Source organism: Hemiscyllium ocellatum, chromosome 2 (assembly GCF_020745735.1).
Source record: "Hemiscyllium ocellatum isolate sHemOce1 chromosome 2, sHemOce1.pat.X.cur, whole genome shotgun sequence".
Taxonomy (NCBI): domain Eukaryota; kingdom Metazoa; phylum Chordata; class Chondrichthyes; order Orectolobiformes; family Hemiscylliidae; genus Hemiscyllium; species Hemiscyllium ocellatum.
This window is the reverse complement of record NC_083402.1, coordinates 113634575-113656875: the sequence shown is the minus strand read 5'-3', so window position 1 is coordinate 113656875 and position 22301 is coordinate 113634575. Positions and strand designations below refer to the sequence as shown.

Here is a 22301-nt window from a genome sequence, read left to right as displayed (position 1 = left end):
GTCTTAGCTCTAATCCGCAGTCCTCACTTTCGCCTATTATGGGCAATTTAGCATGGCCAATCCAATTAACTTGTCCTCTTTGAACTTTGGGAGGGAACTAGCGCACCCGGTGGAAGCCCACACAGATACTGGGAGAATGTGCGAACTCCACACAGAGGAGGGAATCAAACCTGTGTCCCTGATGCTGTGAGGTACCAGTGCTCACCACTGTGCTGCCCCTGTAGTTAGCTGTTTTGCTGCTGCAGCTGTATCTGATGGCCAACAGGATGGTTTTTCTCAGCAGAAATGTGTGCAAGCACATAGTATTCACTGTAAGAAAATAAAGTTGTCTTTTATGGCTTATGTTCTTATCTAATTAAAATGTTAAACATGATTTTTAAAAATGGATTCAACAGAGTAAATCAAGATAAGTTATTTTCTCTGACTGGAGAAACTGGAGTAGGAGAACATGATTTTAATATTATAAGTCATTCAGGAGCGAAACGTAGAAATACTTTTTCCGACAAAGTAGTACAAATTTAGAACTCCAAGGGAGGAATGCTGAGTCAATTCAAATCATTAAGACCGAGATGGATAGATCTTTTATTGTAGTGAAGTATCAAGGAATGTAGAACAAAGGTTAGAATGGGTTAAAGTATAGATCAACCAAGATCTCTATGGTCCTTTGCTGACATTGAATAATTAATTTATCATTTGCCATTTAAAAATTTATACTTCATTACCTAATTTATCAATAATTACATTAATCTTTTTTCTGTTGTTTTCATTGTTTATATTCAGCAATTGTTCCTTAATTCCTTATTTTTAGCAACCTTCACTGAAAATTTACTGCTTTTTCTTTTAGGTTGAATTACCTTTTCTAGAATTGAGTTACAATTTTTTTTCTGCTTCCAGTATCATCCTCAACATGTTTCTAGACAATTAAATGGAACTCCACATAATCTAGTTCCATATTTCTGCATTGCAAGGAGGTAGAATTCAAAATAGTTAACCAATCCTTTAGCATTATCTGTCTTATATTAAACATTTCCAGTCACAATCATGATTTGTCTGATTGGAGAGTGGAGGAAATATAAAATGTGTGGTTTCCATTGGGATATTGGCTTTGGGCTGAGATGTATTTGGAAAAGTGGAAAGTGCACACTTTCCGACTCTGAAAGCTAAAATAGCTGATGGCCAACATTTACCAAGTTTCAATTATCAATTTCTACCCAGTAGCCCATCAACTTCACAAAATGCCAAAGGACATAGATTTAATGGGCACTAATAAGCTTTTTGTAACTTTTCCAGTAGACCACTCTTCGTGCTGAAATCTGGACATCAAGTTTTGGCAGACTACTGTTGATCATGGATGTGGGAAAATTTAAAGTCAGGGAAGAAATTACTTCTCCAGAAATGGGGCTCTGATAGGATGGAGATAGCAGAGCTATGGAATTATCAACAACATTAACCACTTTAGAATTATCTAGATTTTGGAATTTTTCTCATTCAGATACTTACATAATCTTGATACCACATGATGTGTATCCATAATCAATGCAAAAAATAAACCAATGTATGTATAAAATTCCAATTGTTTTAAAATTTCTTCACCAATTTTTGAAGTTTATTTTGCATTTAGATCTGATGGAGAAGTTAAGTTTTCACATCGAAATATTGTCATTGTACGATAGCCTTATGAACTTGTAGGTATACAAAGCATATAGTTTGGGCCTGTGTTTCAGCACTGCTTATTCTGCCCAAGTCCAATGCTGGCATGTCTTGTACACCAAGAAACACTCCATTCATATTGCTTAAAAAAAATGACTTCCATTAAAAAGTACAGCCCTTCCCCCTTCCCTCCCTCCCTCCCTCCCTTTATCTTTTATCATCTCCAGCCACCCACTCCAATCAATCCCCTCAGTGTTTTGCAATACAATCCACACTGATTTGGGGGGGTTCACCAACATTAATTTGTCCATGTGGAAATCCACTGATGCTTTACTGAAGATCTCCACCTTCCATTTCTTCTGGATTAGTACAGTTTTATACAAAATGTCAAATGATTTCCACATTCACTTGAACAAGCAGTTTCCCAGTAAGATTAGTTATTACAGATGTGCAACATGGGCTGTCACTTAAATCAGGTTAGTGAAAGAATTCCAGTATTCACTGGTATTTCCTTCATTTCAATTCAAGGCACGGGCACCAGAAAAGCAACCCCGAATCCCCAGTTGCCGTGACGAACCATTTGTTGTTGTACCATCAGAGGATACCAGCTCCCTGGTTGTGAGACATTCCAGGAAGCATTCTCTAAGGGAACATTTGGCCCCATAATGAGCGGACAGCATAAAGGTTTCTTGCATTTATTTTTTAGAAGTGCAGCCTTTTACTGTTGGTTCTATATCATCTTCATGTTGAACCTCCTTGTGCCTCCTTGCTCGGTATCAGCTGTGGCTCCGTTAGTCTTACGAGGAATGTATTCGATATCGATGTTGTTCTTGTGCTTGCCCTTCCCCCGACTCCACACAAAGAGAAGTAGGAAACAGAACAACACCACGCCAAGGAACGTGAAGCAACCCATGGCCGTGGACACCAATATAGTCTTGAGGTCCAGTGAAACTGTCATGAACACATGTGTCCCATTGGATTGGGTGTCATTTACCTCAGTCATGTAGAGAGAGCTCCTGTTCCCATGCAGATTCTCAGAAAGTCCCTTCACAACTAACGTTGCTGAGAAGCTGTCATTCCCAGCAGCATTACTTGCAATGCACATGTAGACTCCACTATCCTGAACCTGGGTGAACTTGAGTTCCAGTGTACCATCTCCTAGCACTGTCGCCCTCCCATTGGACTTGAAGGTGATTAGCCTTCTGTGAGGAGACTGCCAGGAGATAACTGGGAGAGGGTCACCATCAGCACGGCAAATCAATTGGGCCACTTGACCTTCATTGATCACTATATGCTGTAGACCTTTGTCACGTATTTGGGGCTTTTGGCAAGTGAAGTAGCTGGGCAGGTAAAGGTCATTGAAATCTTTAAATCGCATTCCTTTGATGTTTTCTGGTGAGGCACAAATTGGCTGCTCTTCTGAAAACCTCAGCATCTTTTTCCTTTGTAGGATCCACAGAAGCCGGCAATCACATGCCAGTGGGTTATGGTCTATACACAGCACTTGGATGCTTTTCACAGATTGGAAAACGCTTTCCTCCAGAGTGTCCAACAGGTTATGAGACACATTTAAAACCCGCAAGATATGCAGCCCCTTAAAGGAACGAGGCTCAATGGTGAGTAACTGTGCGCTAACCAGGTGCAGTTCTTGAAGACGTATTAAGTCCTGCAACATGCCCGATTCAATAATGCTGATTGGGTTGTAGGACAGATTCAGGTATGCAAGGTAAATTAGATGCTTGAATGCCCCATAAGGTATTGCAGATAGGTTTGTATTGGTGATGGACAGATAGGTAAGATTGAGACCATGAAGACTGTTGGCAGGCAATACATCGAGCAGAGGCCAGTGATCAATCTCCAGGTATCTCAATCGATACAGCTTTTTAAAAGAATACGCATGGATGGCATTGATGTGGAGGTGGCACAGCCGGAGACGGATGAGATTGTGAAGGTGAGACAGTGCTTCTGTTGGCACTGCTGTAAGGTTACATTTCTCGAGGGTTAGCTGTTCAAGTGCAACCAGTCCACTGAAGGCTCGGTGTGAAATGTAAACCAAATCATTATCCCCCACTTCAAGAGACTTTAAATTGTGTAAGTCCTGAAAGGTGTAGTCCAGCAAAATGACTATTTTGTTCTCGCTGATGTCCAGCATTGTCAAGTTAGACAGTCCAGCAAAAACGCCAAGGGGGATGAGTTTTAGGCGATTACTTCTGAGGCGTAGGGAGCGCAAGTTAAAAAGATTACTAAAAGATCCAGGTTCCAAGATTGTTATTATATTTTCACTAAGATCTATTACTTCCAGTAAGGTATATGATGAGAACTCATCCGGATTGATGTTTTTCAGCTTATTCTTGCTCAGGTCTAATATTTTGGTCTCAATAGGAATACCCTCAGGGATTACAGTCAAGCGTTTGCGATGGCAGGTGACGGATTTGTTCTGTGCAGCACATTCGCATCGGGCTGGACATCCCATTGTAGACCCAGTGAGAACAATGATGAGAGCCAGACCTAGAAAGGGCTGCCAACACGATATCACTGTGTGAAGCATGACTTTGCTGATGCAGTCGACCATTCTGTCAATGGCCTAGGCCAGAGGAGAGAAAAGAATAAAAAAACTTTAGTTATTGAAACAAGTCGTTGGCTGTTAGTACTATTAAATGATTCTGATGCAGCTTTTGAACAATACGAATTAACATCTGCCATCAATAACTTGTCAGTTCAGCGATAGTAATCTGTACCATAAGCCAGATGAGTCTCTTACTTTTATAAGTTTGACTCACTATAACTACTTGTAGAATAGCTGGATCTACCAATGTTACAATTAAACTTTCCTGTGATTTGGAATGGATGTTTCTTGCATTCTTTTTTTTTAAATCTCTTTGAATCAACGCAAGAGACTTAATTCAATAGACTAAGACATTCCATAGTTATAAGGATGCACAAAACAAAACTAAATGTGCTCAGAAACATTTTGGTTCACTGGTAAAATTTAGTTTTGTATGTGAAACTACAAAATCAAAACACTGCTCCACACTGGTGGGCAGTCTTATTTTACATTAACAGAGCAACCTTTCACCATTGTGCTCCATGTCTAAAGTGGAACTGCCTCACTTTAAAGTTTCAGTCTTTTGCTACCTGACTACCTGTAATTGAGCTTCTTTCTTTGTCTCTATATCTAATCTCTTTCTTCACAGTCAGAAATTGTGATGGTTAAGCAAGGATTACCAGTTGCTCAAAACAGCAGGAGGAATAAGCATGAGGAAAATCAACTTCTGATTGTCTTGTTTATCATCTGGTTCCTGACCCACAAGACCTGGAATCTAACTGCATCAGACCTTTAGACTAATTATACATTTACACTCCTCCCCTACCCCCTTAATTCTGCAGTCCTTTACAGTTTTATTTTCCAAGACAAATGAACCTCATTGAAAAATATGGAATAAAATGATTCAATGCAATTATTTTCTCATCTAGTATTAAGGCAAAGCTGCCTTCAAAGAAGCTGATAAAATGCACATGCAGAAGACACAAGGATCCAGTCCAGATTACACAGTGGCTTTCTTGTTGCAGGTCTGATGCAATCAACAAGTGAATATAAACAAACGCTTCAATCAAACACTTTTTGTGCTGCTAAGTTAAAACTTAGGAGGCTGAGGTGTAACTTGATAGAGGTTTATAAAGTCATGAGGGGCATGCATAAGGTGACAGGCGAGAGGTTTAAAAGGGACCTAAGGGTCAACTTTTTCACGAAGAAGGTGGTGCAAATATGGAATCAGCTATCAGAGGATGTATCAGAGGTGAGTAAAGTTGCAACATTTAAAAGCCATTTGGACAGGTACATGGAAAGGAAAGGTATAGAACGATATGGGCTACATGCAAGCAAGTGGGACTAATTCAGTTTAGGAAACTTAATTGACATGGATGAGTTGAGCCAAAGGGTCTATTTCCATGCTCGGTGACTCTGAAAATGCAAAGAAATAATAAAAGGCTAAAATTATCATCTGCTTGTGAATAATGTAAAGTAATATTGATTTTGGTTTGTTCTTATATGTCACAATTTATATGCATTTCCAGCATTGCTTACTGATGACAGTACAGATTCCATTGTAGACATGCGTCACCTATGATTATAACTCAATGCATGGAATAACTGGGTTAGCTTTTTGCAGAAACAGGTTAAAAACAATGACCTTACCACTTTGAGTTAGTCATATCAAACCTGAATTTCCCATAAGTTTCTCGTAACATGCTAATGTCTTACTTTTGTGAAGTCAACTCGCACATTAGAGGTATCATTGAGATTAAATAATCAGAGAAATTCATTGTACAAATTAGTTCACATGGAAGCAAATTAAATGGAGCAGAACATGTTTGCTACAGATCTTGGCTTAAAAGACCATTTATCATCAGCTGCAGCACTGAAGTAGCTTGGGACTATTAAGTTTCTAACAAATTGAAGCAAATTGAGGCCTGGGCAAGAGATCGTAAGCAGTTGGGATAATTCAATAAATTGGAGAGGATTTTAAGATAATTTTTTAAAAATACTAAAAGCAATGTCCATTGTATTGTTATTTTTAAGTACTTCATAGTAAAACAAAAATAAATCTTTTGACTTTTTTAAAATTTGGCTGTGCTAATGTCCATTCAAACCTACTGGTCTTATTGAAATGACAGACAATATAGCCATGGGCACTTGGAAGTACTGCACCAGCATGAGTGAATGTGTTCCATAATAAATCAGCATTGCCTCACTTATTTGTGCTTGTGTAAGACTGACAAGGCAGTACTATTGTCCATTTCTCCTATAAGGCATTTGGAACCATCTGCATAGCATAGCAATAGAATCAAAGTAGGAAAGACTAGGTGTCAATTTCTCCCCTCAAGCAGTTTGGTAAGTCAATTGATTCAATCCAGCAGGTTTTCCTTAGTTTCTTTTATATTTTTCTATTGCTTGTCCCCAAATATTTTGAATTGAATTCAATTTCATTTCTTGCTCCAGTCTGACCTGAACTTGCAACCTTTGTGCAACCAATCTACTACCTGATACTGGAACACTTACTAACAATTACTTCTTCATTGTTAAGCTAAACAAAAAACTGTCAAGCTGTGAACTTCTAATTAGAATTGATTAATATTACTACCGAATGTATATGCACATACAAAAGGCGCAACATGTATGCAACGAGAATTAAGCATGTTTGCTTCAAAATAAAAAAAATATAGTTTTTCAAGTCATCCTGGTATTGATTTTTCTCACATTTTGTTACCTGTCTTGTGTGCGCCAAGGCAAATCATTTTCCTGTTGTTCTGGTCCCTTGGTGACCTGAAAAGTTCTACCTATATAGACATTTCAGTGCAGAAACAGGCCATGTAGCCTGATTGGTTTGTGCCTGGATTTATGATCTCTCACTCAACATTTCATCTATCCTTATCAAAGCAGTCTTCAGTTCTTTTCTCCCTTGTGCATACTATATCAGCATCTTCTTAAATATATTTTTACCATACTTCTCAATTATTCTTTGTCATAGCAAGTTTCAAATCTAACATTCTCTAGATAAATAAGTTATTTCTGAACTCTTCACATGATGTTTTTTGTAAATATCAAAAATTTTGATTCTTTAGTTATGGATTCCTTATGAATAGAACCATTTCCTTCAAGCCTATCATTTGAAACCTCGTCATTTCTAATATCGAATTTTCTAAACAGAGCTCCAATATTTTCAGTTTTATTTGGTCTTATAAGCTCTGTTGCAGTATCACCTTTGGAAATAGTTTTGTCACCTGTTTCAGAGCCCCCAAATACAATTTTATAATATGGAACTAGAAACATGCATAGTGCTGTAGGTTTAGTCGAACAAAGATGCTACATAAGTCTAACTTTCCTTTTCAATTCTCTTGAGATGGGAATAAGTGCCTGTGCGTTATCTATGTTGTATTGCCTTGCTTACCTGTATTGCTACTTTTAATAAAAACAAAACACTTTGGATGCTGGAGTTCCAAATAAAACAGAAAGTGTGGAAAATCTTAGCAGATTGTGCACCAATTGCAGAAACAGAAAGATATTGTTTTGAGTCTAATATGACTACTCTTCCAGTCCTAATCAAAAAATAGGAGTGCAGTGGCATGCTAATTATGATTTCTACTCCTCAGAATGTCCAGCCTAGAATAATTGGACAGGACTTTCATTCTCAAGCCAGGGAGCGCAAGTCATGAGTTATCCTGAATGGAAAGATGCTTGCTCCAGGTGCATGGGTATGGAATAAAGCCAGGCAGAATCCTCTGGATGAATATCAGACTATAGGATCTGCTGGCTAAAGTAAACAACTTCAAGGCCCATCTGGATTCATTGTGACTTTCCCAGTTTTTACTTCAATTTTAGACCATCAAAGTCTCATAGTTCAAAGTTCATCACACATTGAAAATACCATCCTACCACCTTCTTCCCCACGCCCACTATGCCAACCTAGGCTTGACACATGCCCCAATCACCCTTTATACCCTCTACACTAGATTATTACCAACCCATGCCCTTTACCCACATGGTTCATAAAAATCCCCACACTAATTTATTGACAACCTATGCAAACCTATTTATCCTGCCCAAGCCCATTCATCCCTCTGTTCAAACTGATTCATATCCACCATGATCACACCTCAGGAGAAAATATTAAGATTAAATTAAATAGGGGTCAAATATGTATTATAGCATTTGCTGTGATAGGAAAAAAAAACATGAAAAGCCTGAAATCTCCTTACATTCTTAATCCCTGTCAAAAGAAACAGACTTTTAGTCATACCCAACATTGAAGACAACTATTAGTAAAGTACTTCTTTGAAATGGCAATAAAACTGTGAAGCTAGGACTCCCTACTGAGGCAATAATGTTGTAGAAATCAGCCAAGCATTAATAAAGACATTGTGTTAGCCCTGGGGCGGGGTGGAATAGATCAGAATTTTTCTAACCAGGTTGTCACACATATCTCTTTTTAAATAATAATTGAAAAGCCTGTGAATTTAAACAACAGTTTGAGATTTTGTTTACTTTTCACTGATAAAGGTTAGACTGTTTCTAAGTTAGTTCTAAATTGCTAATGCCCTCTGTTCTTCAAGAGCTTTTCAATCATTATAGATGTTTGCAATTCCCAGATTGCAGGTTAGAGTCCTTACCACACCAAATGCAATCTGTTTAAACTCAGCACTGACTTTCGATAACACTGTTAATTTTTGATCTCTTACTTTTATCATTCCCCTTAATCAAGAGTATTTTTTTTAGTTCACTTGTGGGATCCAGACATCGCTGGGTGGGCTAGCATTTCATTGCCTGTCCCTTGTTGCCTTTAAGGTAATGGTGGGTCAGCTACCTTCTAGAACTGCTGCAGTCCACTTGGTGTGGGTAGATGCACAATATGATTTGCCTGCTTCCTTCCCTCTCCTGGCAAAAACAGAATTATTGGGCATTTTGAGCAGGACATCAAGATTGAAGTCTCACTCAGCAACTTCACGGGTTCTCACAATCTCCTTGACTCTCCAAAAGTCCTGTTTAATATTTCAGGACAATGACCTCATTGGAACTTCACCATAGTTCTGTTGAATGGTCATCATCAACCCCATCACAAATGCTGCCTGGCTTTTTGAATGTTTCCAGTATTTTTCACCAATCTTAGTTGTCCAACAGCTGTGGTATTTTGATTTTGAAAATGTAAGAATGGTTGGGTGAAGAATAATTGCTAGATTGCCCTACCTAGATTCAATATAGTTCATTCATTCTGTCATCTGCCATAGAAGGAGGAGGAGAAGAAGGAAATCCAAAATAATTTTGCTGTACCCTATTACCACCATACACATGATAAAGTGGAAATGGATGAGGGAGAGGTGGAAAGAGACTTAGTTTGATGAAAGATTATAATTCCTTGGTTTCCTCAACTATGTTATTGAGCAGGGCAGACCCCTCAAAACATTTTAAGAAGGTAGCCCAGACCCTAATCTTTTTAGTTGTTTTAGGAAGATGAAATGTGATTATTCCAGGAGTGATGCAGCTGGTCAAACTGCTCAGTTTTAAACAAACAGACTTTATTACAGACTACTGATTGTTCTCTCTTGTTCGTATTTCAGAGTATAGAATAGCTGAACCTATCTGAAAACCCAACTGACTCTATCGCAACTTAATGATGCTGTTCCAATTTCCTGCAACGTCCTCATAAACACATTCCTTGGCAAAAGGGATAAATTCAAACACAGGTTCTTACAGGAGAGATGTTAGATGATGGCAAAGGGAATCAACCAAAGATCATTGGCTGAAGCATGGAACCTCTTTTCACTGCAGCAATTTTCTTTTGCCCCCACAGTTTCCAACTGCTAAAACTAAACCAAACTGGAAAGAACACTGAACTGGGAGAACCGGCCACTCCCCTTTCATTGTACAAATGTTTAAATAAAACCTAAAAGTCCTTTTCCCTGTCTGTTGCCTTAGGCAGTATCTGTTAGCTGTAATAAAGTGATCTTATCCCAGACAAATCAGAACCTCTGCCTCTTACAACCCCTTTTGAAAAAAAATCAAGGGCAACATAACCTTGTTAAAGGAACAGCATTATCACAGGTATAATATTGTGTAAGCTGCTCTCATAGAATTTAGTCACTAGCTTCATTTAGAACTATGTCTTTGCTTCATCAAGACATATTTTGTAAGCATGTGTGAGCTGACTCCAATGATTGAGGGACAAACAACAGATTCACTCAAACATATACACAACTAACAATCCTTAAACATAAACTGTAGTCACTGCTTACATATCCCTGAGTACATATAGAACAGTGTAGATGGAGTTAGAACACATGACACTACACTGCACTCTCAAAAACACCACCAGACTGCATTAAGCTAGACTAGAAGACTCACATAAGCACACAGACATAAGCAAATGTAACTACAAGTCAGAGCCAGGTATACCAATGGATACCAAAGCAAATTTAGCATTAATGTATAATAAACAGCGTTACTTTGAAGTCTAAGCCTGAAGACGGTTCTTGAGGTTTCTCCTTATCCAGTCTATCCCAAATGCAAACTCATAGGGCTGTATCTTACATTTTTTTTGAATAAGTTGAAGTCACACTGAGTTTGGCAGAATGATTTTCACTTTGAGTTCGAGTGAGTTTTCTCACTAAATTTTACCAAGCTTGCCATACTAATCACTGTTCCCGCTCCCATGGAAAGTATCATAGCTGATTTCCATCTTATCAAACACTTTTCCCTAAGCAACTTGACATTCACTGGATATGGCAGAAGTGACTGCCATCCCTGGTGCTGGCAACATCTTTTAAAGGAACCCTGGAAAACAACGATTTTGCACTCAAAATGTTTTGCTGTTTCTCTCTCCACAGATGCTGTCAGGCCTGCTGAAATTCTCCAGTACTTCCTCTTTATGTTTTGGATATTCAGCAACTACAGTATTGGACTCTTTTCTAATTTTCTCTTACTGGAACTTCCCAGGGGAAATAGAATTCTAGTGTACAAATGCAGTCAGCTTTATTCAATATTCATTTCCTTCCATTTCTTGCAGCCTAGAAAATCAAATGGCTTAACTTATAACAGCAGCTTTCCAGAAGGTTGTGAATTGAAATCTTCTGCTGTTAGAAGATAAAGCTTTGAAAAACAAGTTCAAATCATTCTATTGAGGTATTGGTTGAGAAAGGATTGCCTTATATGTCAGTATATAGCATAGATATTTGCACATAAAGTATATAAAACATTTAGTAGTACATATTAATTATTTATCAAAACAGTATTGCAGATGCCAGGGAGATAAAGAAGAAATATTGCAGATGCTACATATCTGAAATAAAAACAGAAAAATGCTCGTCGGTTGGCACTTTAAAAATTCTAGAGACTTTATGAACTCATAGTCTCTGGTGCAATCCATCCTGTAGCTGCTGACAAGTATGTAGGATGCCTCCTTCATTGTCCTTTCAACAAAGTTCTTAAGCAGCATTACAGAGAGGCACACAGTATTGCATTGCCTGAAGATGCCTGTGTGGAATGCTCTGCCCCAGAGGGCAGTGGAGGCCCAGTCTCTGGATTCATTTAAGGAAGAGTTGGATAGAGCTCTCAAGGATAGTGGAATCAAGGGTTATAGAGATAAGGCAGGAACAGGATACTGATTAAGGATGATCAGCCATGATCATATTGAATGTGGTGGTGCAGCCTCGAAGGGCAGAATGGCCTACTCCTGCACCTATTGTCTATTGAGAAATACTCACTTAGTCAGCAATGCCTTACTTCTGATATTTGGTGAACATGAAGTGCTTATAACAATTATACAGAATAATGTGGTATAGATTGACTCATGGAATCATACCAAAGGGTATGTTATTTTAAAATGAAGTCTGCTTCGTAAATCTACTAATCACTGCACTACACACAAAGCATGAAAGGTGCTGAGCAATCTATTTGCATTCTAAGCATTCTATTTCACTTAAATACCAAATTTAGGGAAGCTCAATCAACTGCAGTTGAGCATTCCTGAGCCACAGAAATACTTGGAGCATATCATTTAAACAGAATAAAAATTGAATTTGTGTAGAAACAATTACCTCTTCCATTTTTAGACACAGTATATGACTGCAGGGTGGTACACAATAGAATGGAGATTTGTAGCTTCAATGCTGGCTTAACTGAAATCTGACTCTCAACCATGTAGTCTTCACCTCAAAAACTAATAAGGAAGGCTAGACAATTGTGAAATTCTGAGAGCTCGTTAAACACAAGTCATCAGCTTTTGATGATGCTACTCTTTTAACAAGGTGATGTTGTCCTTGGTATTTTTTTTCAGGAGGTTATAAAGACACAGGTTCTGAAATGCCTGGGGTTGATCTACTTGAAGAAACCTTTAAGCTTTAAAAAAAACTTGCACAATGAAAGGGGAATGGCCAGTTCTCCTGGCTCAGTTTTTTCTGGTTTGGGTTTTCTTTGGTTTGAGCAAGCAGTCAGTTGTGAAGTTACTGGTCCCAAAGAATTAGGCATATGCTGATCCTCTGTCATCTCTCTCCTGTAAGACTCTGTGTTTGATTTTTCCTTTTTTTTTGCCAAGGGGTGTTTAAGGGGATTGTTGCAAGTATTTGGAACAACATTATTAAATTTGGATAACTTGTTGGATTTTCAGATAGATTAAGTTATTCTCTTTTGTTTGTGTTTCATTCGGTAATCTTGCAAATAAATTCTGTTTTGTTTAAAACTAAGTGATTGGGCCAGCTGCATCACTCTTAGAATATCTACTGTACACCTGCTTAAAACAACCAGCAAAAGTAGGGTCCGGGCTCCTTTCTTGAAATGTCTTGAGGGGGTCTGGCCTGGTTCATAACATACTGGGGACTCTTTCCAAGATTTGTTCTATAGTTCCAAATTGGGTTAGGGTTGTTGGACACAAAGGCTGCAAGAGGCAGGTGTTAGTGTCTTTTTCTCTGGGTGTTGATTTCAGTTGGTTAAACAGTGGTTGGGATAGCAATGGCACTTTCAGTCTCTGGTGCGAGGAGTCAAGGACGTCACAGAGCAGCTGTAGGACATTGTTATGGGCAAGGGAGAACAGTCTGAGATTGTGGTCCATGTTCATATCAATGATAGAGTCATATAGTACAGAAACTGACTCTTCTGTCCAACTCATCCATGCTGACCAAGTTTTCCAAACTAAACTCATCCCATTTACCTGTGTTTGGCCCATATCTCTCTGAACCTTTCCTATTCATGTACCTGTCCAAATGAATTTAAATGTTGTAATTGTACCTACCTTTACTACATCCTCTGCCAGTTCATTCCACACACGCACATCCTCGGTGGAAAAGTTGCCCCCCATAACCTTTTTAAATCTTTCCCCTCTCACCTTAAACCTATGCCCTCTAGTTTTGGACTCCCCAACCCTCGGGAAAAGAACTTGATACTCACCTTATCTGTGGCCCTCATGATTTTATAAACCTCTATAAGGGCACCCCTCAATCTCTTACACCCCAGTGAAAAAGTTCAGCTTATCCAGCCTCTCCTTATAAATCAAACACTCAAATCCTAGTAACATCTTTGTAAATCTTTTTGTACCAACTCCAATTTAATTACATCCATCCTACAGTAGGGTGATCAGAATTGTACCTGGACTCCAAAAGTGGCCTCAACAACATTCTGTACAATCACAACATGATGTCCCATATACTTAGTGGTTTAAGCAAGGAAGGCCAGCATGCCAAATGCCTTCATTAACACTTCATTTACCTGTGATGCAAGCTGAAATGAACTACATACCTGAACCCTTATATCTGTGTTCTATAACACTCCCCATGAATTATGTAAGTCCTACCCTTGATCGTCTTACCAAAATGGAACCCCTTGCATTTATCTTAATTAACTGCATTTGCCACTCCTTGGCCAATGGCCCAAATAATCAAGACTCCATTGAATTCTGAGATAAACTTCTTCGCTGTCTACTATATTACCAATTTTGGTGTCATCTGCAAACTTACTAATCATACTTCCTACATTCTCATCCAAATTATTTAAATGGATGACAAACAACGGTGGACCCAGCTCCGATCCCTATGGACTATTGTCACACATCTCTGAAAAACAACCCTCCATTATCACCCTCTATCTCCCACTGTCAAGCCAATTTTGTATCCATTTGGTAATTTGTCATTGAATCCCATTGATTTAACTTTACTAACTATACAGAGCCTTGTCAAAAGCCTTACTAAGGTTCATGCAGGCAACATCTACCACTCTGCCCTCGTCTATCTTCTGTGACAAAAACCAAAAGGCACATTTCATTTTAATGAAGTTAAAGTAAACACTTGATCACAAAATCAGAAGTTTATATTTCACTGTGATCAAGATCAGAAGAAGCATAAGCCTTGATGAAGTTGGATGAATTAAGAACGAGACTGAAAAGCACGACCTCTAAAGCTGTAATCTCAGGACTATTCCTAGTCTGACATGCTAGTGAGCATATAAACAGGAGAATTGAGCAACTCAACTGGCATAGGAGGCAAGTCATCAGATTTCTGAGGCAGGTGGCAGCTGTAGAAGATGGACAGGATGCACCTTGGCAGAACCAGGGCTAAGATTCTTACAGGGAGGCTCACTAACATTGTTGACATAAATTTTCAGTTAGATTGATAGAGTGATGGGAAAATAAGAAAGAACAAAACTGATAAAAAGTAGAAAAGTGTCAAGCGATAAAGCAAAAGCAAGCGTCAATAAGGATCAGATTAATTTTAAAAATGTTAAATTAAAAGGACATTATCTAAATTCATGTAGCCTTCAGAAAAGGTTCAAAGATTTGAATGCACAAATTAAGCAGTTATAGTTTGATTACTATTGTAGAGAAATGGTTACAGCATGGTCAAGATTGGATACAGAGGAATAAGTTAAAAATACAAGCAGGTAAGGTATCACTCTGAACCAGGGATGAGATCAACACATTAATAGAAAAGAATTTTAGAGCAAAGGATTAAGATGTTGAATCTTAGGTGATGATCTTACGTGACGATAAATGACATCCTGTCCTGGATTTCCCACATGGATGCAATGGCCAAAAAGGCTTAATGATGCCTCTTCTTCCTCAGGTGGCTGAGGAAATTCGGCATGTCCACAAGGACCCCAACAACGTTTCTACGCACCATAGAAAGCATGCTATTGGGTGCATAATGGCCTGATATGGCAACTGCTCTGCACAGGATTGTAGGAAACTACAGATGGTTGTGTGCATGTTCCAGACTATTACAGAAGCCAACCTTACATTTATAAACTCCATTTACCCTTCTTGTTGCCACGGAAATACTGCCAACATCATCAAAGACCCCTCCCACTCTAGTAATGCTCTCCTACAGCCTATTCCATTAGGCAGAAGATACAGAAGCTTGAACACATACACCAATAGGTTCAAGGACAGCTTCTTCCCTACCATTATTAGACTCATGAATGGACTCTCTAGCCTCAAATAATGTTGATCTTGCTAATGTTGATGTTGCCTTGCAGACCTGCTGTGCAGCATAACCTGTATGCCTCGTTCTGTCTTAGCACCCTTTCACCTCAATGTCCCTGTTTGCTCTGTTCTGCCTGCTTTTCACTGTATTTAGATACATGTGACACCAATAGATTAAATTGAATCAGTTTGGATCAGAGCTAAAAGATAAAAATGCCAGCAGTCATTGTTGGGAACTGTTAATTGGTCACCAAACTATAGTGCGAATGTTGGGCAGAACATAATTTTAAAAATGAGACATACAAATAATGCATATAATATAGTAAAAATGGCATCTTTAACTTACACACAAATTGTATTAACCAAATCAACACAATTACTGTGCAGGGTGAATTTTTGAAGTGTGTAAAGAGGTGGATTTCTTGAGTATTACATTGAGAAACCAACTAAGGATTGGGCTATTTTGGATTGAGGAAAGCACAATTAATAACTTCCTTGTAAAGTTTTGGGAAATAGTGATCATAATATGATAGAATTTTATATTACGTTTCAATGCTATATAGTTTATTCTGAAAACAGAGTCTTACAGCCAAAGAAAGGAAATTGTGAAGGCAATGGAGATATTTTGACTGAGATGGATTGGGAAAATACAGTACAAGACTGTCCTGTGGATGGATAATCATTGTTATTTTCTTTAAACCAAGAGCTCAATTTCGGTTTTAAATGGCTTCATCTTATCTTGAAATGAGAAGGAATTTCTTCACTCAGTGCGTGGTGAATTGTTGGAATTCATTATCCAAGAATATCATGGTAGCTCAATCATTAAGCAGATTGGAGGCAGATACTGATAGATTTCTAGATACAAATGACATCAAGGAATACACAGATAATGAGGGGAAATAGCATTAAGATAATGATCACCTACGATCTAACTGAATGGTCTACTCTTGTTTCCATTTTTCTATGTTTCAGACCAAGGTGGAATTTTATTAATTTTGATTGTAGAATCAAGTTGGATCAATGGCTTTAAGAGATGGATGGAGCACAAATTAATTGAATGGAGGAATAAGCTCACAATTTATGGCCACTTTAATTTTTCTGTTCCTACATTGTTAGATCCCATATCAAGTAAACTGCAACTTTCTCAATGAGCAAACACCCAGAGAAGGCAATTACGAAAGTATGGAGGATTTGAGCCTCATTTAGGGCACTGCAATGCCCTAAGATGCAAACATCACCATCTGTGATCAATGCGACTGACAAATTACTTTTTTAATCATGATGTGGGCTTTTAAAGGAAAGAACCTAGACTGAATTTGAGAGGAAAAGGAAAATAGGTTCTGCTCTTAGGCTGGTAATAATGGTCCAAGATAGGGGTGAGGAACCTGTGGCATTCTAGGCCATTGAGTGTGGCCTTTTAAATGAATCCAAATTTTGCAGAACAAATCTTTTATTTTTTATTAATATGTTTTTTTTTGTCCTTCATTATTTTTATTTTAATCTTAAAATTAATGTATTTAAAATACCAGAGAGTAAAAGAAAATTCAACAAAATAATCCTCACAAACTTTAAAATGTGTTGCTGGAAAATCATAGCAGGTCAGGCAGCATCAAAGGAACAGGAGAATCGTCGTTTCGGGCATAAGCCCTTCTTCAGGAATCATTCCTGAAGAAGGGCTTATGCCCGACACATCGATTCTCCTGTTCCTTTGATGCTGCCAGACCTGCTGAGCTTTTCCAGCAACACATTTTTAAGCTCTGATCTCCAGCATCTGCAGTCCTCACTTAATCCTCGCGGACTGACCACCACAATTAAAAAAAATGTGAATTTTGAAGAATCTATCATTGAAGTTTTTTTGGATGAGGCCTTATTAGATTACAACTAACATAATGAGGCCTTCCAACATGAAAAGGTTCCCCACATCTGTCCAAGAGGATGTAAAATAAGTTGTTTCAGTTGTTACAGTTTATTGGCTAGTAGACTGAAAATGGTTCCTATTTCCATCACTAATACCAATCTCACAGAAAGATGACAAGGCATTGAGTATGGCAATTGAAAATTGGTGCATAGAGGGACACTTGGCTGAGGTTAGAGTTGACGCACATTGTTGGGATAAATAAATAAATAAAAAACGTTATTTTGTTCTGTATTTATTTCAGCCAAGACAGGCCTAAGATTTCTCAATATTTATGGCAGGTATTTGCAACATCTCCTATTTCCCAGTACAAAATTCACATGAATCATACCAACCAATGAAGGAAACACACATTTGGTAAAATAACCCTTCCTTCCACAAAGGCTTAATTCATAAATGTCCCCCTGTCATATGGTACTGAATGATGCACATTTCGAAGCCTCCAAACTTTATCCCTGGTCTATGCTGAGTAGGTCAATGTCGACACTAAAAAAGATATATTGCTTGAATTCCTGCTGCAACTGAGATATTATCTATTATCTAGGAAACCTTCTCTGAGTACAGACATAACATAGCTGCAACAAAGCAAAGAAACAAACAGACTATTGTTACACTCCTGAATGAAGCTCGATCTGGACAAAAGCCTTGCTTTTTAGCAATGCTAAATATTTTCATATGCAAAAACACAAGAGTTGAAGGAAAGTGAGAACAAAACAGACAATTCTTCTGCTTAACTGAATTTTCCACCCTGCCCCTGTTACCCCTTTTTCTGCATCGCCCTCTATACCAACCCCCCCAGGCCTGAAGAAGGGTTACACCTGAAACGTTGACTTCTCCACATCCTGCTACTGCCTGGCTTGCTGTGTTCTTCCAGCCTCCTGCCTGTCTACTTTGGATTCCAGTATCTGCAGTTTTTTATTTGTCTCTACCCTAGTTACTTGTTGCAGTGTTCTAGAGATTCATCATCAATTGCTGGAGACTCCATCCTAGAATGTTGTCAATTCCACACAAGACATAAACATAATCCAGTTTGGTGATACTCCCCATTCGAAGCTTGCGTTGAAGAATGTGTTGCGGTTCAGTGACTTAGTCTTAGGCATTGTATAATTCACACTGCGATTGTGCATCACTGCTTCCCTGAACATTCTATTCATTTACCCAGATGGAACAACATGGTTTTATGGATTTTCACATCATCTATCCTGCTGCCGTAGCAACAGATGGTTTTGAAGATTTTTGTTGCAAAAATAAACATGTCCAATCTTGTTGGGTGACTTGCAATTTATATTTAAAAATTACCTTTTCAATCTGTAATAAATTAGTCTGCACTTTTAAAACAGCTGCTGCCACTGTGACTGTCTGTCACAAACAGTCTTATCGAGCTGTTTTGTTTCTGCCTGGTGTTTAATAACAATTTCTTTATCACCTTGTAAAACACAAGTGGGCTAAATCATGCAATTAAAAATTAATTCTTCTCAGTGTCAAACCTAGTTACATTCATTCAGCACACTGGTCTGAGTTTGAAATGTACAGCCATTTAACTGTACTTTATTAGCAGAAATTAAGTGATGCTGATGATGCCGAGAAGAGTGTTTAGTCAAGGACTTGCTGACATCACTTGCAGATTTCTTTGTAATGAGCTATTATTGAGGCTGAAGGAAGACTGAGATATGATAGTGCACCATGGCTGTTGTAAAATTCTCCTCCTTGTTTTCAAAAACATTCATGGCCTTGACCTTCCGTTTCTCATTACTTAGTCATACTCTCCTCGAAAATTTTGGTTCTCTTACAATTTATGATCTCTTGCACATCCTCATTTCAATTGTCTCACCCTTGCTGCCCATACTTTCAGCTGTCAAAGTTCTGACCTCTGTCATTCTCTCCCTAAAACTTTAAAATGCTCGACCTCTCTCCATCCTTTGGGATATGTGTTAAAAGTTTCTTTCGCCTTATCATAATAGCTCTGTGTGTAACTTAGATCCAAATGTTCATGTGCCAAACATTCACATTGGAATTCCTTTATGCAAATTTGTTGACAAACCAAGAGAGTTGAAAGCATTAAAACCTCCTGAGGCGAATGGCCATCTATTGCACAGCTTCAACGATTCAGTACGTGGTGAGATTGTCATTCCAAGAAATCAGCCTTCTTTTAATGTATTTTAAAGGGTCAACACTTTAAAGAAATTATGAAACCACAGGAGAAAATTGACACATTAAAATCTGAAACTCAGTACTGTCGAATGCAGAAAAATACTTTATCCACTGAAGAAATTACTCAAATGTTTTGCAAAAATTCCGTCATGTTGGATGATTAAATGGTAACTTATCTTTACTAAACAAAAGCTTTGTATTATTCACTTAAAATATTTAATGCTTCAGTCATTGCTATATTATGCCTTAATAAATTGTCAACAATGTTTGCATGCACCTATCAAAAGGTTGTTCTATCTAGACTTGGTTGTACCAAAATCCATGGCCACTCCAAGGTGCAATGAACCACTTCTGCTACAAGAACAGGCCCAGCACTATAGAAGTAGGGGTCTAAAACATCTTCTCCTGTAATGGAGTAGTCAAGGCTACGATTGCTTTATGTAGCCTACATTACCATTTTCTTTCATGTGCTGAAAATAGGATGCCCACCATGTCTAAAATATTACAACATCAGTTTAGACATAAACTGAGGCATTACAATCCAGTCCTATGTCTCTATTCATAAAACTCAGGACCTGATATATTACTTGATAAACTGCCAGTAACGGCATAACAAAAAAGGCATCCAGTGTGATTAATTAGGTTACAGCGAAGCAATGATTAATTGTCCAATACAATACCTTGAAGGTCCTGTGGTGCAATGATAGTAACTCTAACTCAGGTCCAGACACTTGGGGTCCAAGTTCCACCATTGGAACCTGATCACCACAGAAGAGGTATCATATTATAAGCAACTATCAATCTCAAAATTCTTTCTTATACTTACAGCAGGCAATAAGAGAGGAGGAATGTCGTGGTAAGCCATAACTGAGTAGTTAGTGGCAGGACAATGGCCATATTAAAAGACTCTGCACACTGTTTCGTAAAATGAACAAGTATTGTCACCATTCACCACACACTCCATGACACCACTTTATGGTAATCAAATGGGATCATATAGAATAGCTCCACTTTGGTGAGACTTAATATTTTGTGAAAGCATAGGAATTTGTAGCACAGAAGCAGACCATTACACAGCTCTCTCTCTCTCTCTTTCTCTCTTTGGCTTTATGAAAGAGCGGTTCCACTTAGTTTCACACGAGTACTTCATCTCCAAAATCCTGTAAGTTCTTTATCCTCAAGGATCTTTCTAACTCCTTTTCAAAATTATTTATGAAATACACTTCCACTGACTGTTCTGGTTGAGCATTCCTGGTCCTGGCAATACTTTGAGTGAAAAAAACAATGTTTTCATCTTCCTCTAGATAACTGGCCAATCGTTTTAAATCTGTAACTTACAGTTATTGACCAACTTGCCAAAGGTAATATTTATCACCATTATTCAATTACTCCATTTTTAACTCAGGTTCATATCTGATATTTTTCCATTTTCTTCCCACATACTTGATTATGGTCATAGACTCAAGATTAATGGTCAACTACTTAAGACAGAGATGCAGATAAATGTCTTCTTGGAAAGGGCAAAGGGATTATTAATTTACTCAACTTTAGAAAACCGTGGATACTTGGTCAAGGAATATCTTCAAGACAGATATTTATTGATTTATGGACACAGAGAACAAAAGGTTATGGGGAACAGTTTGGAAAGCAACTGACATAGAAGAGAAACGATTATTGCACTGAGTGATGGAGCAGGCTCAAAAGGCTAAATTACCTATTCCTGTTTCTATCCTGGTCTTCATATTTCTCTACATCTCTCTATTTCAAGAGTTGTATGAATATTTTTGAGCTAAAATTACATTCCAATGGATAACTGAGAACAGCATTATTTTATTGCAATTTTATCTCAACTTCAGGAGACAAGTTTTCCACAGCGAGATTTTACAGCTACCAAAAACACTGCCAAGCCAATACTTGCTTCAGTGAAGACTTTTTTAAAAGTAGTATGCTACAACACAAAAACATTTAATTTTCTCTGAAGGTTATTTTTAGTGTATTGGTTAGTGCATTCACAGATAACTGTTGGTGCTATTTCTTGACAGGTGTTAAATATTAATATTAATATTGTATTGTAAATATTAATATTGTACTGAAATACAAGGCAACACCCCAGTGCAGCCAAGCAACATGAATTGGGATCAGAGCCAGGATATGCCCCAGGATGCCATAAAGTGCACTCACCCTATCTTATTTTTTGTGGAAAATAGGGAGAAGGCAGATGCTGTAAATGAGAAACAAAAATAGAGATTGCTGGAAAAGCTCAGCAGGTCTGCCAGCATCGGTGGAGAGAAATCAGAATTAACAATTTGGGTTGAATGATCCCTCCTCAGAATTCTTTAGGGCCTGATTTGTAAGGAGGAGAACAGAGAGTACCTTCAAATGGCTCCTCACATCACAGGGTCACATAACCCCGAATGGAACATCAGTGAATACATGAGGGAGGTCCTGGTACAATTAAAGGGTTGGTGAGTGGACGTGAGGTTTTGAGGGAAACCCTATGCATTAACGTGGTGGCTTCTTTATTCTGAACCTGAACAGTTGAGCAAGAGTGCATTATAATCCACAAAACAGTTTATAAATATAGCTATTCATATGCATGAGATGTTGTACATTTATCTTTCTTAAGG

General features: G+C 38.1%; 1 protein-coding gene across 1 annotated transcript in view; it reads right to left on the bottom strand.

Moving 5' to 3' along the window:
* Positions 1 to 2379: 2379 nt before the first annotated feature.
* lingo2 (leucine rich repeat and Ig domain containing 2) overlaps positions 2380 to 22301 on the bottom strand; it is a 145512-nt gene continuing 125590 nt past the window's right edge. The window contains exon 2 of the mRNA XM_060845656.1: positions 2380 to 4234. Coding sequence (XP_060701639.1) covers positions 2381 to 4234 — 1854 coding nt within the window. The 3' untranslated portion in view covers position 2380. The remainder of the gene's footprint in view (positions 4235 to 22301) is intronic.